Raw genomic sequence first — 16,361 nt, 5'->3', positions numbered from 1 at the left:
CGCTGGCCTTTGTTTATCTCTCCACCAAAGATATTTCTCTTCAACCTTCAAGTATGAAGACAAATTGAAATGTCATTTGATATAGTTTGCCTGTGTCCTCACCCAAATCTCATCTTGAATTGTAGCTCCCACAATTCCCACATGTTGTGGGAGGGATCTGGTGGGAGGGAATTGAATCATGGTGATGGGTCTTTCTCATGTTCTTCTCACGATAGTGAATAAGTCTCACGAGATCTGGTGGTTTTATAAGGGATTTCCCTTTTCATTTGGCTCTTATTCTCTCTTTGCCTGCCACCATCCATGTAAGATGTGACTTTGCTCCTCCTTGCCTTCCACCATGATTGTGAGGCCTCCCCAGCCATGTGGAATTGTGTGTCCATTAAATCTCTTTTTCTTTATAAATTACCCAGTCTCAGGAAAGTCTTTATCGGCAGCATGAAAACAGACGAATACATCATCTCATCTCATCCAAAAGTCCTTCTCCCATCCCACTATGGCAGTGCAATACTGTATCAATGTTACTATTTTTGTGATTATTAGGAACTAATTGTGCATTGAGCAGTCACTGAACACACACACACACACACACACACACACTCACACTGAACCCCTCTGCTTTTTCAGCAGATGATTTAGACTGTTCTTCTCTGACTGGTGACTGGGAGTCAGGGAAGATGAATACAGAGTCTGTGATCACCTCCTCTTCCAGCCACATCATATTTCCGCCTCCTGGAGGAAACTCCCACAGCTTGTCTCTTCAGTCCCAGTTGACAGCTTCTGAACGTTTCCAAGAGAATAGTTCAGATCATTCAGGTGAGTCCAGGTGTTTTAAATATTTGCCACACCCAAATAATTATTCCTTTCAGAGCCTGAGAATGACTTGGAGATGACGAATATGCACTTAGCAGCTGGTACCAACCTGTGAGAGGAAGGGAGGACATGAGGCCTCTGCCAAAGCCCAGGTGACCCTTTGCAGAGGAGATGACTGCCTTTGGGTGTCATGGTAGGGGCATCAAAAGCACTGGATCTGCAGTGTTTTACTTAAAAAACATTCAGAGACCGGCACGGCGGGTCAGGCCTGTAATCCCAGCACTTTGGGAGGCCGAGGCGGGCGGATCATGAGGTCAGGAGATCGAGACCATCCTGTCTAACATGGTGAAACCCTGTCTCTACTAAAAATACAAAAAATTAGCCGGGCATGGTGGCGGGCGCCTGTAGTCCCAGCTACTCGGGAGGCTGAGACAGGAGAATGGCACGAACCCAGGAGGCGGAGGTTGCAGTGAGCCGAGATCGCACCACTGCACTCCAGCCTGGGTGACAGAGCAAAAAAAAAAAAAAAAAATTCTGAGTGTATTTTGTAAAATGTTAGGCTTCAGTAAAGCAAAGTGAAATACACATTGTTTCTATTTTAATTCGCAAAAGTCCATCTCTACTAAAAATAGAAAAATTAGCTGGGCATGGTGGTGCATGCCTGTAATCCCAGCTACTCTGGAGGCTGAGACAGGGAGAGTCACTTGAACCTGGGAGGTGGAGGTTGCAGTGAGTCGAGATCACTCGAGATCACACCACTGCATTCCAGGCTGGGTAACAGAGTGAGACTCCAAAAAAAAAAAAAAGAAGAAGAAGAAGAAGAAGAGGAAACAACAAAAAGAACATCCTTTAATGCTATGCTTCTGACAAGTAAAAGCTAAAAGATAATAAAGGCATTGGTATTTTCTGGCAGGAGTAAAGCTGTAATAAATTCAACAAGCATGTCCCTTAATCTCTGGTTTGCTAATGTCAGATTAAGCATGTTTGGACATGGTGCTGCACCAAGGTGAAAGAGCCCACTCTGTCATTGGCTTGCTGAGATTAAAAGCCCAGATCCCTACTCGTTAGTTGTAACTCAGAAGCAGTTTACCAAACCCTCTCAAACTTAACATTTTTATCTCTACATGGAGATGATCATAATTCCCACCTTGTCATGACTAAAATAATTCATGTAAAGTACTTAGCATACTATGTCATGTCTATTGAATACTCAGTAAATATGAAGTTATTGTTACATAAAATTGAAGTTAAATGGAAAAAATATTTTCTGTTTATTTGCTTTCACAAAATCGTAAATATTCACTTCACTGGCCATCACTCTTCTATTCCTGAAGATCAATATGCTTTGTACATTTTGTTCTTAGTGCAGCTAGTAGATAAGTGTTCAAGGGTTTTTTTTTGTTTTGGTTTGTTTTCTGTTTTTCTATAGTTCCCTTTCCAGGTGTTGGAATGACAGGTTATCAACACCTAAGAAGGCTCAATAGCCACCTCCTCCAGGGAGCTCACCTTTCTTGGTGCTCCCCTAGCTCCCAGGACTTCTCTTTCTCATGCCCATTATTTGCACTGTCACTGCATGTTTGCCTCTGTGAGCTCCCTAAAGATGAGCACTAGGTCATAGTCATCTGTGAATTCCAAAATGCCCATATATGCACAGAGATGATGCTGGTGGACCAATTAATAAGTGTGCTACCTCCATTTTACACATAAGAATATTCAGATTCAGACAGGTAAAGTTAACCTTTGTACTCTTTGCCAAGAGTTTTCTAAGAACAAATATAAGCTCTTTGCTGTGTCTGGAATCTCTCTCCCACCTGCTATACCTGGGCGGCCCCCTACTCTTCCTCAAGTCTCAAGTTAAATGAGACCACCTCTGTGCACCTTCTCTACCCCCTTCTGGCTGGTGGAGGTAGCACTTCACTTCGCCTTGATTCCCTAGCACTCTATATATCGCTATAGAAACTGTTTATTTTCCTCTTTCTCACTAGGCTATGAAGTCCTGGGTGGACAAGGTCTCCATCTTCCATTAAGCCCTTCACATGTAGGTATTGCGTGTGTGTTCTCTTCCAGGTGCTAAAGATATAGGCACATACATCAATTGTATCAGTTGAAGATTTTTGAGTGCCAGTGGATGGAAACCCGACTCAAAGTGGATTAATCAATAGAATTTATTGGCTCATCTTAATGAAAATCCCAGGCTTACAGTGCAGGATCCTGTCATTCTCTGTCTTTTGTTGTCTCTTCTCTTCTGTGTCTGTGTTACTCTTTAAAAGGTTGTACCAGACCAGCCTGGGTGACATAGTGAGTCCTCGTCTCTATAAAAAATACAAAAATTAGCCAGTCATGGTGGCTCATGCCTGTAGTCCCAGCTACTCAGGAGGCTGAGGTGATAGGATCGTATGAGCCCAGGAGTTAGAGACCAGCCTGGGCAACATGGTGAGACCCCATTTCTACAAAAAATTATCTGGGCATAGTGGTGCATGCCTGAAGTCCCAGCTACCTGGGAAGCTGAGGTGGGAGAATCACTTGAGCCTAAGAAGTCAAGGCTGCAGTAAGCCAAGATCATGCACTGCACTTCAGCCTGGGAAATAGAGTGAGATCCTGTCAAAAAAAAAAAAAAAAAAAAAAAGAAAAGAAAAGAAAAGGAAAAATGGCCCTCCATCCATGGTGGATCCTGGTGGCTCTGTGCCTACACCTTTCCAGTTTCCAGTTCTGCAGAGAGAGATTACATCTGTCTAGGCTAATGACAAGAGGCCAATAATTGAGTTTTATTGGTTTTGGAAGGGCCTGTTTCACATGAACAAAACTTTGTTGATAAGTATGTGTGTTTGCGGGAAGTCAGGGACCCTGAATGGAGGGACTTGCTGGAGCTGCAGCAGAGGAACATAAGTTGTGAAGAGTTCATAGACATTTATCACTTCTCTAATAATGCTTTCATAATTTGTTATGCCTGTCTTTATTTTAATCTCTTAATCCTGTTATCTTCATAAGCTGACGATGTACCTCAGGAGCACTGTCATGATTGCGTTAACTGCACAAATTGATTGTAAAATGTGTGTTTGAACAATATGAAATCAGTGCACCTTGAAAACGAACAGAATAACACCGATTTTAGGGAACAAGGGAAGACAACCATAAGGTCTGACTGACTGTGGGGTCGGGCAAAAAGAGCCATATTTTTCTTCTTGCAGAGAGCCTATAAATGGATGTGCAAGTAGGAGAGACATCACTAAATTCTTTTCCTAGCAAGGAATATTAATATTAAGACCCTAGGAAAAGAATTGCATTCCTTGGGGGAGGTCTATAAACGGCCCTCTGGGAGTGTCTGTCCTATGCGGTTGAGATAAGGACTGAGATACACCCAGGTCTCCTGCAGTACCCTCAGGCTTACTAGGATTGGGAAACCCCAGCCCTGGTAAATTTAAGGTCAGACCAGTTCTCTGCTCTCAAACCCTGTTTTCTGTTAAGATGTTTATCAAGACAGTATGTGCACCGCTGAACCTAGTCCCTTATCGGGAGTTTCTGATTTTGCCCTGGCCCTGTTTCCTCAGAAGCATGTGATCTTTGTTCTCCTTTTTGCCCTTTGAAGCACGTGATCTTTGTGACCTACTCCCTGTTCTTGCATCCCCTCCCCTTTTAAAATTCTCAATAAAACTTGCTGGTTTTGCGGCTCAGGTGGGCATCACGGTCCTACCAGTATGTGATGTCACCCCCTGCAGCCCAGCTGTCAAATTCCTCTCTTTGTACTCTTTCTCTTTATTTCTCAAACTGGCCGGCGCTTAGGGAAAATAGAGAGAACATATGTTGAAATCTTGGGGGTGGGTTCCACCGATATATGTGAAACTCCCAAAAGCTTGAAAGGAATCAAATGCTAGGAGGAAAGTCAGAAAAAATCAGTCACTTCACCTAAACTGTGTACCAAGAGAGGGGGAGAGGTGATTCCTCGAGGAAAATATGGGCACTGTCCCCAGAGAACAGGAAATCAATGCTATTTTCTCAATGAGCTTGCAGTCTAGTGGGGGAATATTGAGAAATATTATAGAATTTTTAATTCATTGTGAAAAGAGAGTTAGCGGAGATATGAACAAGGTATAATGGGAGCACAGGGAGGGAACAGCTAAGGGCCAAGGAGGAGCCAGTAGAATCAAGGTAGGCTTCCTAAAGGAGGTTACACCTGAGCTGAGCTGAAAAAGGTACTCAGCAAATGGCCACTTAAGGAAGGAATCCATGAATAATTCGTCCCAAATCACACAAATCATATCTTTGTAGATCTCAAATTTAAACCCATTCATCCTTCAGTATCCAAGTCTAGTGATCTTTGCAGTTTTTCAAGCTAGATTTGTTTCTGAGGAAATGTTTTCCAAATTCCACATGAAATCAGGGGAGGCTAAGAATAGAAACACACTTTAGAAGGATGGTTGAGTATTCAATTGAACCCACAATAACTGAATTCACAATGTACATGAACGACTGTACATTTGCAGTGACATAATTTACTACTGTGATATTTTGAATTGCCAATCTTCAGCATTCCACCCGCATTATGGGCTAAGTAGGTTTTGTTAGCTGACTCAATCCTCATTCATGGCATAAATAGCAAAAATAAATGCATTCATAACATAAAGTCATTCCAAGTTTTAAACAACTGTTGCAAAATTGAGCTTTTGAAGCATTTGGCAAAAATTAAGTTGAGGTCTGTTTATATTCTCCTTTAGGTTTTTTTATGTGGTAATCCTCAAACCAGCTTTAATTTATTTAAGGTGATTAGAATAATACTGAGGTTCATGATTGAATTAACTCTTATGCTTATAATTGCTGGATGATTTGCAGCTTCTACTGTTGCTTGGCGGTACTGAAATATTGTACTGATTGCAAAGAGTTTTCAAAGACAAATATTTCATAATATATGTTCTCATTTTTGGTCTTTAGAGACTTCCATTATGCAAAGTCGCAATTGTCTTTCCCTGCGCACTTCAGACAAAATGTTATGTTCTGTCTAGATGTGGTTTTTAAATCTTGGCTGTGACATCTCTTAGCCATGTGACCTTGGACGAGTTCGTCATTTCTCTTAGTCTTTTTCTTCTCTTTGCAGAACTAAGATAATGGCATCCACCTCACAGGGTTCTTGTGCTGTTTAGGTGAACTAACATATACAAGCTCTTTGTGAATTATAAGGCACTTTACAGATTTTAGACATTATTGTTATCACAATCACAGAGTTAGATTTCTTACATTATCATAAACTCTACAAAGCCTTTCCCCAACGTTAAATCAAAAGGCAAGCCGTAAACTGTGTAAATAGCATAGTCTTTTATTTTATAGTGATTGAAGAAAGTAATTATTTACAGAAATTTTCTAATGACAGCCCTGTATAACAGTAGGTAATTTTATCTTGTTATTTATGACACATTGCTTGAACTGACATATGTTCCAAAACTTTTTTTTTTTTTTGGTGGGTAGAAGAGAAGTTTGAGATGATTTTTTCTTCCAAGATGATTGAATCAGCAATGATTTCTAATTTATTTATTTTTGTTCTTCCTATTAGAAACCAGTTTGTTGCAAGAGGTCTTCTTTCAGGCAATCCTGCTTGCTGTGTGCTTAATCATTTCTGCATGTGCAAGGTAATTCACATTTTATTTTCATGCAGTGGTATTTCATAATTAGTGAAGCTATAGCTGATTGATGATTTCCTTGCCTTATTCCACAAAACATTTCAGGTAGCTCTGTGGTTGAGATTTGTTCATTTGTCTGTCCATGATAAGTTTCCCTTTATCTCTCATTGCCCACCTCTATCCTCTCACAAAGCATACAAAACCTAGAAAGTGGGCCAGGCACGGTGGCTCATGCCTGTAATCCCAGGACTTTGGGAGGCCGAGGTGGAAGGATCACCTGAGGTCAGCCGTTCAAGACCAGCCCGACCAACATGGTGAAAATTAAAAATATGAAATTAGCCAGGCGTGGTGGCTTATGCCTGTAATGCCAGCTACTCGGGAGGCTGAGGCAGGAGAATTGCTTGAACCTGGGAGGCAGAGGTTGCAGTGAGCCGAGATCTCACCATTGCACTCCAGCCTTGGCAACAAGAGCGAAGCTCTGCCAAAAAAAAAAAAAAAAACCTACCTAGAAAGCATACAAAACCTAGGGTACATTGCTTAAAATTGTATTTTACAGTGTATTGCTTTTTGTCCAAAGAGAAGTGGCTCCTGTTATAGATATACTCTAAGTATAGCTGGAGTTTAAAGCCACTTGAAGTTCCCACTATGCGACTTAGGGTCCCTGCAGAGACTCCACCCTTCCCATTGTATTTGTATATCCCCACATAAATTGTCTCTTTATGCCTTCTTATAAGTATGTTTGTTCTCTACCCTCTGACCTGTATGTTGTTCCTCTGCCTTCTTTTCCTTTCCCTATTCAAGTCTCCAGGGCAGTGATCAAATTCCTTGGTGCTAGGCCCACTCCTGTCTCAGGGCCTTTGCACTTGCTTTTCACTCTGCCTCTTAGAATCCTCCAGATAGCCTCGTTACATGTGACCTTACTTCTTTATAAAATCCGTTCAAATGTCACATCATCAGAGAGATCTTCCTTGAAAATCCTTTATAAATAACATGCCACTTTTTGTTGCATGCACCTTGCTTTACTTTTCTTTCGAGCACTTATTATCCCCTGACCTGTGACATGATTAGCTGTTGAAGATTTAATGGGATCTGCCTCTCCCTAGAAGAATGTGAGCTGCCTGACAGCAGACACATTGTGCGTCTCCCTCACTTCAGTATCCTCAGTGCCTGGGGTTCTTCAATATTTATTGAATCAATGAAACAAAGGTGAATACAACAGTCTGGGATCTTTATGGTTCTTGAACACTGGCCAGCAAGGGCTGCTTGCTCTCGAGTCCCACATTTTGAGGGTCAAATACAGCAGCATCACTTGGAGGAGGTGCTTTTTTAAATACAAAGTCCTAGATCCCATCTCTTGAGATTCTAATTTAGATTTACTGAGAATTGGTAATTTAAAATAAGCTTCCCAGATAATTATGAAGTTTGCAAAACATTTTTAGATCACAATGGGACCACAAGAACAAAAGTGGAGTCTGTGTGTGTCGGAGGGGGTGCTCCTGTGGTTAAAAATAAATTTGCAAAATTCTGCATTCTATATCCCAAATTGGAAGACCATGATGTGCATTAGTATAATAATCAGTGAAATAATGTGGTGAAGGAACACGTCTAGCTTTATTTCACTTAGTATTTTCCAAACCTCCAAGTTGATCGCAGAGCCCTTTCTTTTCTTTCACAGGACTGTAAATGATACGTTTCTTAGGTTAATGTTTGTGGATACTCCTCCCTTAAGAGGTGGAGCTTAACTCTTAATCCTTTGAGGGAGGGCTGCATTTAGACACTTCTTCCAGGGAGTAGAGTAAGGAAGCGGGTAAGAAAGGTAACTCTTCAGTGGAGAAACTGGACAAACACTGCTGCAAGTGAGCAAGTCAGCATCAACAGGGATAAGTTACACTGATTGCATGTCCCCTTGATACGATGTGGTGAGAATGGCACTTTACCTCTGTGGTCTTCCAAATCCCATTCTACCAAAAGAAAAATAGCAGAAGAAAATAATTAAGGGACATTCAACACATTTTCTGAGCAGGGCTTTCCAAAACTTTCAAGGTCATCAAAACCAGGGAAAGTGACAAACTCTCAGAGCCCGGAGGAGCCTAGCAGACACAATGACTAAACGTATGTGGTGACCTGGATGGGATCCTGGAACGGAAAAAGGAAAAATCCAAATGAAGTGTAGAGTTGAGATCATGGTAATGTACCAGTGTTGGTACATTACCATGTTCCTTCATTGTGACAAACATACCACAGTAATAATAATAGAGGGAGCTGACTGGAGACCACATGAGAACCCTCTGTCCTAATTTTCTGATTTCTCTGCATATCTAAAATTATTCTAATAATGTTTATTTGAATTAAAAATTGACTAAAACTGTATAGATGTGGGCAAGAGCATGGATGTTTCTCATAGAGATGTAAGTGATAGATGACAGACAGGAAAGCTGATATGTTTGCACATACAGGTTGAGTATGCCTCATACAAAATGCTTGGAACCAGAAGTATTTTGGATTTTGGACTTTTTTAACATTTGGGAATATTTGCATATACATGATGAGATATCTTGAGGATGAGAATCGAATCTAAACAAAATTCATTTATGTTTCATATACACACAGCCTAAAGGTAACTTTACACAATATTTTAAGTAATTTTCTGCACCTGTGGCATGAAGTCAGTTGTGGAAGTTTCCACCTGTGGCATCATGTAGGCACTCAAAAAGTTTCATACTTGGGGCATTTCAGATTTTGAATTTGTTATTTAGAGATGCTCAACCTGTATATATAAAATTCAAAAAAAGGCAAGACAAATCAATTATTATAGATGTAAGAATAGTGATTAATTCTGAGGGTATATACTGAAAAGGACAACCAAGGAACCTTAAAGGGTGTGGGAAATATTCTATAGCTTGATCTGAGTAGCAATTACAGGTGTTTATACAAAAAATCAAAATCAAGTTGTACACTTTATAGGCTTTGCTGTATTTATGTTAGAGCTCATTTTAGAATAACGGTTTTAAAATGCATGTAAAGAGATTACCAAAGGATATTCACCAGATTTTATTAATAACTTCTTCTGTATGGTGGGATTTTTCTGATGACGTTTTCTTTTCTTTTTTGTATTTATTTGTAATCTCTTTCAAATGATTCACATTTTGAAAATAAAAACAATAAAAATATTATTCTTTTTTAAAATAAATCTACTCAGTGACATCATCACCCATCATATTGGCAAACATTCAAATGCTTGGTCACACTTTTTTGACAAGATTGTGAAGTAGCAGACATGCTCCATCATTGCTGTGAAATTTTTAACAATTTATTCTTAAAATCCCTAGGTAGGGGGGCCGGGCGCGGTGGCTCATGCCTGTAGTCCCAGCACTTTGGGAGGTTGCAGTGGGTGGATCACGAAGTCAGGAGATGGAGGCCATCCTGGCTAATACAGTGAAACCCCGTCTCTACTAAAAATACAAAAAATTATCGAGGCGTGGAGGCGGGCGCCTGTAGTCCCAGCTACTCGGGAGGCTGAGGCAGGAGAATGGTGTGAACCCGGGAGGCGGAGCTTGCAGTGAGCCAAGACTGTGCCACTGCACTCCAGGCTGGGTAACAGAGCGAGACTCCGTCTCAAAAAAAAAAAGAATATCCCCAGGTAGGGAGATTCGATAATGTCGACCAAGTTTAAAGTCACATGTCTCCTTTGACCTGGCCAGGCCTTTTCAAATAATTTATTGTGTGAAACGACATATGTAAAATGTTATTCATTGCATTTTAAAAAATTCTATTCATTGTATTTTTAAACAGTTTTTAAAAATTATTTTTAAGTGCACCTTTAGTGGTTTTAGTATATTCACAAAATTGTGCAACCATCACCACTATAATTCTATAACAATTTCATCACTGAAAAAAGAAACCCTCTAACCATTAGCAGTTACTCTCCTTTCCTTCCTCTTCCACCTCCTGAAAACCACTAATGTACTTTCTGTCTCTGTGAATTTGTCTATTCTGGACATTTCCTATACAGTTATGTGGACTTCTGTGTCTGGTATGACTTATGTAGCATAATGTTTTCGGAGTTCATCCATGTTGTAGCCTGTATCAGTACTTCATCATTTTCTATGGAAGAATAACATTCCATTGCATAGATATACTGCATTTTGTTTATCCATTCATCAGTTGATGGGCATTTGAGTTTTCCCCCTGTTTGACCATTATGAATAATGTTGCTATGAACACTGGTGTACAAGTTTTGTATGGACATACAGTTTCATTTTTCTTGGTTAAATATCTAGGAATGGAGTTTCTGGGCATATAGTAAGTCTATATTTAATATTTTTAGAAACTGCTGTAACTTTTTCCAATAGGACTGCACCATCTTACACTCCCACCCCCACCAGCAATGTATGAGGAATCCAAATTTTCCTCATCCTCAACATTTGTTATTGTCTGTCTTTTTGACTAGAGCCATCCTGGTGGGTGTGGTGTGATATCTCACTGTGGTTTTGATTTGCATTTCCCTGATGGATAATGATATTGACCATCTTTCCATGCACTTATTGGACGTTTCTTTGTGTATCTGTTTTAAAGAAATGTCTATTCAAGTACTCTGACACTTTTTAAACCAGGCTGTTTGCTTTTTGTTGTTAAGTTAAAATAATTCTTTATATATTCTGCATATTAACCCCTTCTCAGATATGTGATTTGTAAATGTTTTTCCTATTCTGTGGTTTGCCTTTTCACTCTGTCGAATGTATTCTTTGATGTGCAGAAGTTTTAAATTTTGATGTAGTCCAACTTCTCTACTTTTTTTTCTTTTTTTGTGGTCTGTGCTTTTGGTGTCACATTCAATAAATCATTGCCAAATCCGATGTCATGAAGTTTCTCACCTATCTTTTGTTGTGTTTTATAGTTTTAGCTCTTACATTTAGGTTTTTAATTCATTTTGAGTTAATCTTTGTATATGGCATAAAGTAATGCTTCAACTTCATTCTTTTGCATGTAGTGTAGTGAGTTTTGAAGTGGAAAAGCATGAGCCTTCCAACTTCATTTTCCTTCCTCAAGATTGTTTTAGCTATTTTGGGTCCCTTGCACATCATTTTGATAATAGCAAAAAATAGAAACAACTCAAATGTCCATAAATGGAGGACTGAATAAATAAATTCACACCACAGAACAATGTGCAGCTGTGAAGTGCAATAGAGATAGATGTAGTAATAAAGTTAGAGATGGGGTGGGAAAGACAGAGAGACAGAGAGAGAGGGGATAATTTATATCTTTCAAGTTATAAATTATTCAAAACTGGAAAGTACAAGCATTGAATACAGTTGTCCCTCAATACCTAAGGGGGTTTGATTCTAGAGCTTCCCTCAGATACCAAAATCCTTGAATACTAAAGCCCCTTATATAAGATGATGTAGTATTTGCATATACCCTATGTATATCCTCCCATATAGTTTAAATCATCTCTAGATTACTTATGTAGATGGGTTATATTACTTATGAAATTTATTTCAGGATAAGAAGAGGCATCACTGTTATTAAATGAAATGCTTGTTTTTAAAAGGGGGTGTTAGGTATGACTGGTCTGAGTAGTTTTTTTACAGACAAAATATGCTATGGAATATACGGTGTGGGTGATCTAGGTCTGCATCTCTTCACTGCCATGACTGATTCAGATATATATTGAGCCTTTACAAGCAAAGTGTAGAGTAGTGAGGGGTGTGTGAGCAAACAAGTGTGGGGTCTAGTTACTGCTAGGTTGTGATAGCACCGGGCCTAGCCACAACTTTGCTCCGAAATCAGAGCGGGCAACAGGAGCAGGGAGAGGCCAGGGGCAGGAGCAGGCGCTTCCAAGCCTGCAGGGGCAGGGGGTCTTCCAAGGCCCCCAAAAGTGCAGGGATGCCTGGGTTCAGAGCCATGGCTGAGCGGCTGCACCTGGGAGGGCGGGGCTCCCTCTGAAGCACACAACCCTGGCCACGCCTCCCCTGCTGCAGCTGGCATCTTTGCAGCAGCCACTCCAGATGGGCTGCTGCTGCCATCACTTATGAGACTTCAGTTTTTCCCACCATTTCTGTCTTCTCTTAATTTCTTATTTTGTCAGAACAAATTATTTCTCCCATGGAATATTTTGCTTGTATATGATTAATATAGAAAATTATTCACCTCCTGTAAGAAAATATACTAACTCATATCAATAACAAATGTGCTATTCTACAATTAGCTCATTCCTTTTTGTTGCTGAATCATATTCCATTGTATGGATATACCACAGTTTGTTTATACATTCACCTATTGAAGGGTGTCTTGGTTGCTTCCAGTTTTTGACAATTTTAAATAAAGCTTCTACAAAGAATCATATGCAGATTTTTATACAGACACAGAGTTCAACTCAACTTAGTATTGAATTAATGCCAAGGGGTGCAGCTGTTAGATTATATGGTAAGTCTATGTTTAACTTTGTAAGCAAGGGCCAAAACTATCTTCCAAGCGTTTGCACCCTTTTCATTCTTAACGGCAATGAATGAGAGTTTCTGTTGCTCAGCATCCGCCCAGCATTTTGTATCGCCAGTTTTTTGGGTTTTAGCCATTCTACTAGGTATGCAGTGATATCTCACTGTTTTAATTTGCACTACTCTAATGAAGAATGATGCTGAACATCTGTTTTTGTACTTATTGCCATTTGTGTATATTCTTTGGTGAAGTGTCTGTTCAGATGTTTTGCTCATTTTTTCAAGTGGGTTGCTTATTTTCTTATTATTGAATTTTGAGAGTTCTTTATATATTATGGATAGAAGTCCTTGATTAGATGCATAATTTGCAAGTATTTTCTCACAGACTGTACCTTGTCTTTTCATTCTCTTAGCAGTGTCTTTCACAGTGCAAAGTTTTACATTTTGATAAAGTCCAATTATTCCTTTCTTTTCTTTCATGGATTGTGCATTTGGTATTGCATTTTAAAACTCATTGCGAAATGCAAGGTCATATTGATATTCTCCTATGTTTTCTTCTAGAAGTTTTACACTTTTACAATCTGCATTTTTGGTCTATGACCCATTTTGAGTTAAATTTTGTGTAAGATGTGTTATATATGTGGAGGTTCATTTTTTTGCATGTAAATATCCAATTGTTTCAACACCATTGGTTGAAAAGATGGTATGTTCTCCTTCGAATTGCTTCTGCACCTCAATTAAAATCAGTTTGTTCTATCTGCATAAGTCTACTTCTGGGCTGTCTACTCTCTTTCATGATCTGTATGTCTGTCCATTTTCCAATACCACTGTCTTTATTACTGTAGTTTCATAGTAAACCTTGAAATCATAATTCCATAGTAAGTCTAAAAAAATCACATAGGTTGGAAATGCACAATTAGTATGCTGAATCAGAGTGATCTTGTTGTTTCAGATGGTTTATGGGAGAAATATTAGCCAGTGTCTTCACATGCTCATTGATGATAACTATAGTTTGTAAGTAACTGTTCCCCAGATTACTGTGATGATGCCTGTATTTCATTCCAATTTTGGTCACTTTAAAATGATTTTAAAATATTTTCTCTTTTTCACTCAAGATGTGAAATCATTGTTTCTCCGCCTTGCCAGCTATTTCAAAACCACTGCCTGTGCTCGGTAAGTGTTGCCTGTGTCATCATTATTGTCTGGACCAAGGTGACCATAATTTGATATCTGAGAATGGTTTCTGCTGCATAGTAGATGGCAATGACTATGTACAGGAAACATCCTGATCATTCGTCCTGAAGACTGCTTTCTGTTACTGCTAAAATTTAATAGTATTATCATCGTGCCTCCTAAATTTTTATATCAAAATAATTGTTAAGCACAGGACTTAGAAAATAATTTGAAAGGCAATGTCCTTTAAAATAATTTTTAAAGTGATTTTGTAGATTCATAGCACTACACTTTATAAATACCTCATATTAAGAAACCTTTGTGTTAGACGTTCCCAAATAGCTGGCAAACTGCCCATGAAATGATCTCAGTTACAAACTGTGATTTCTGTGCCTTCTCTTATTCATTTAATGATCCCCTTGTGTGTTAACTGCCATGGTTCAGCATATTTCAAAGGGTTACTGGGGTCTGCTTGGGATGCCCATGGAATTTCAAACAGTCTGGAAAGCACCATCCTATTACAAGATGAACTATGTTAATTACCTTCACTTCAATATGGCTGCCAGAGGCAAACTCACATGGCTTGGAGACTGAGGTCTGTAATTCACCATGGCACTCTTACAAAATCTGCGCTAATTCTGAAATCACAATGGGGTTTAGTGAAAATTTATTTTGGTTAGGATTCTAGCCAATATTGCTTTACTGACATTTTGAGTGATGCTTCCCATAATTTCTGGGCATTTCAGGTTTCTGGGGGTGCACATATAGCTAAGTTTTGTTCAACCTGATATTTAGAAAATTGAATCTTTGGGTAGCTCAAGAAATCCTTATAATTTAGCCCTTGAAATTGATGACAAGGCTGGGTGTGGTGGCTCACACCTGTAATCTCAGCACTTTGGGAAGCTGAGGCAGAAGACTTCCTTGAGTCCAGGAGTTCTAGACCAGCTTGAGCAACATAGTGAGACCTACAAAAAAATAAACAAAATTAGCTGGGTGTGGCGATGCACACCGGTAGTCCCAGCTACTGGGGAGACTAAGATGGAGGAATTGCTTGAGCCTGGGAGGTTGAGGCTGCAGTGAGCCGTGATTGTGCCCATGCCACTGCACTTCAGCCTGGGCTACAGAGAGAGAATTTGTCTTAAAAACAAAAAGAAAAAAAAAAGAAAAAGAAATTAATGACATTTGTTTAAAACAATTATTGATTTCTAAAGTGGCACCACCTAGGTTACCAAATCTTTATTAAGAATTTATGATATGTTCTGTACGGTATGGGGTACCCAGTTTAGCTCAACTGCTGTTAATGAAGTGTCTACCACGGGTTAGACACAGTCACTAGGTACCAGAGTGTGAATGCCCCAGCATGTGGCTGGCCTTCAGATTTCATCATCTCATTAGAGTAAAGGACACGTAAAGGGCAAGGTGAAGTTGCCTTTTAATATGGTAAGTGCAAATATCAGGTTAGTACAGGGGCCAGGGGGAGCACAAGGAGGTCAGTTTCCCAGACTAAGAAGAGTGGGGAGTATGTTCAGGGAGGGCCTCCTGGAAGAGCCAATATCCGATCTGCAGGGGTTATATCACCTGCTGTTTTCTCAGAACTTCCCAGTGTCCTGAGCTCATTGTTTGTTCTCTCCTAAAAGAAATTACATCAGGACAATATTTCTATCCTGAGCAAACACTGTTATCTTCTGACTTATTTATGGAATGAGATCCGTTCTTTGATTATTTGTGTACATACTTTGACTTGTTCTTCTCTTGTTCCCAACTCCATTTTTTCCTGTTTCCCGCCCACCAGCCTCATATACACGCACATTTGCATTTAAGACCTGTGAAAACAAGGACTATCGACTTCATTTTTGTATCTACAACCAAAGCCTTGAAAATAGTATGTAATCCGTACATATTCATTAAATTTAATGTATTTATTGCATCATTTCTTGAAGTACTTCCTTGAAAGCCAAGAGCTCTGCGTGTACATTAAAGACTTTGGAACCCTGCAACCCTCTCCTTTTTTTTTTTTTTTTTTTTTTTTTTTTTTCTCTTTTTTTTTTTTTTTTTTTTTTTTTTGAGACGGAATCTTGCTCTGTCGCCCAGGCTGGAGTGCAGTGGCACAATCTCAGCTCACTGCAAGCTCCGCCTCCTGGGTTCACGCCATTCTCCTGCCTCAGCCTCTCCGAGTAGCTGGGACTACAGGCGCCCACCACCATGCCCGGCTAATTTTTTTTTGTATTTTTTAATAGAGACGGGGTTTCACCATGGTCTCGATCTCCTGACCTTGTGATCCACCAGCCTTGGCCTCCCAAAGTGCTGGGATTACAAGCGTGAGCCACCGCGC

The 16,361-nt window shown here is 39.7% G+C and overlaps 1 protein-coding gene across 8 annotated transcripts in view; it reads left to right on the top strand.

Annotated features, from left to right (window-relative positions):
* Nucleotides 1–16,361, top strand: part of TMEM71 (transmembrane protein 71) — a 56,239-nt gene that overhangs the window by 30,796 nt on the left and 9,082 nt on the right. For 4 of the 8 annotated variants that reach the window (XM_032758507.2, XM_058444437.1, XM_058444438.1 and 1 more), the window contains exons 5-8: nucleotides 625–813; nucleotides 6,353–6,428; nucleotides 13,809–13,870; nucleotides 13,972–14,033. In XM_032758507.2, coding sequence (XP_032614398.1) covers nucleotides 625–813; nucleotides 6,353–6,428; nucleotides 13,809–13,870; nucleotides 13,972–14,033 — 389 coding nt within the window. Of the gene's footprint in view, nucleotides 1–307; nucleotides 371–624; nucleotides 814–6,352; nucleotides 6,429–13,808; nucleotides 13,871–13,971; nucleotides 14,034–16,361 lie in introns of those variants that run through there. The other 4 variants (XM_058444435.1, XM_032758505.2, XM_058444436.1 and 1 more) reach the window with 4 other exon arrangements.

Source organism: Hylobates moloch, unplaced genomic scaffold (assembly GCF_009828535.3).
Source record: "Hylobates moloch isolate HMO894 unplaced genomic scaffold, HMol_V3 SCAFFOLD_9, whole genome shotgun sequence".
Taxonomy (NCBI): Eukaryota; Metazoa; Chordata; class Mammalia; order Primates; family Hylobatidae; genus Hylobates; species Hylobates moloch.
Note: the sequence above shows the minus strand (reverse complement) of the source record. Positions and strands in the feature narration are given on the sequence as shown.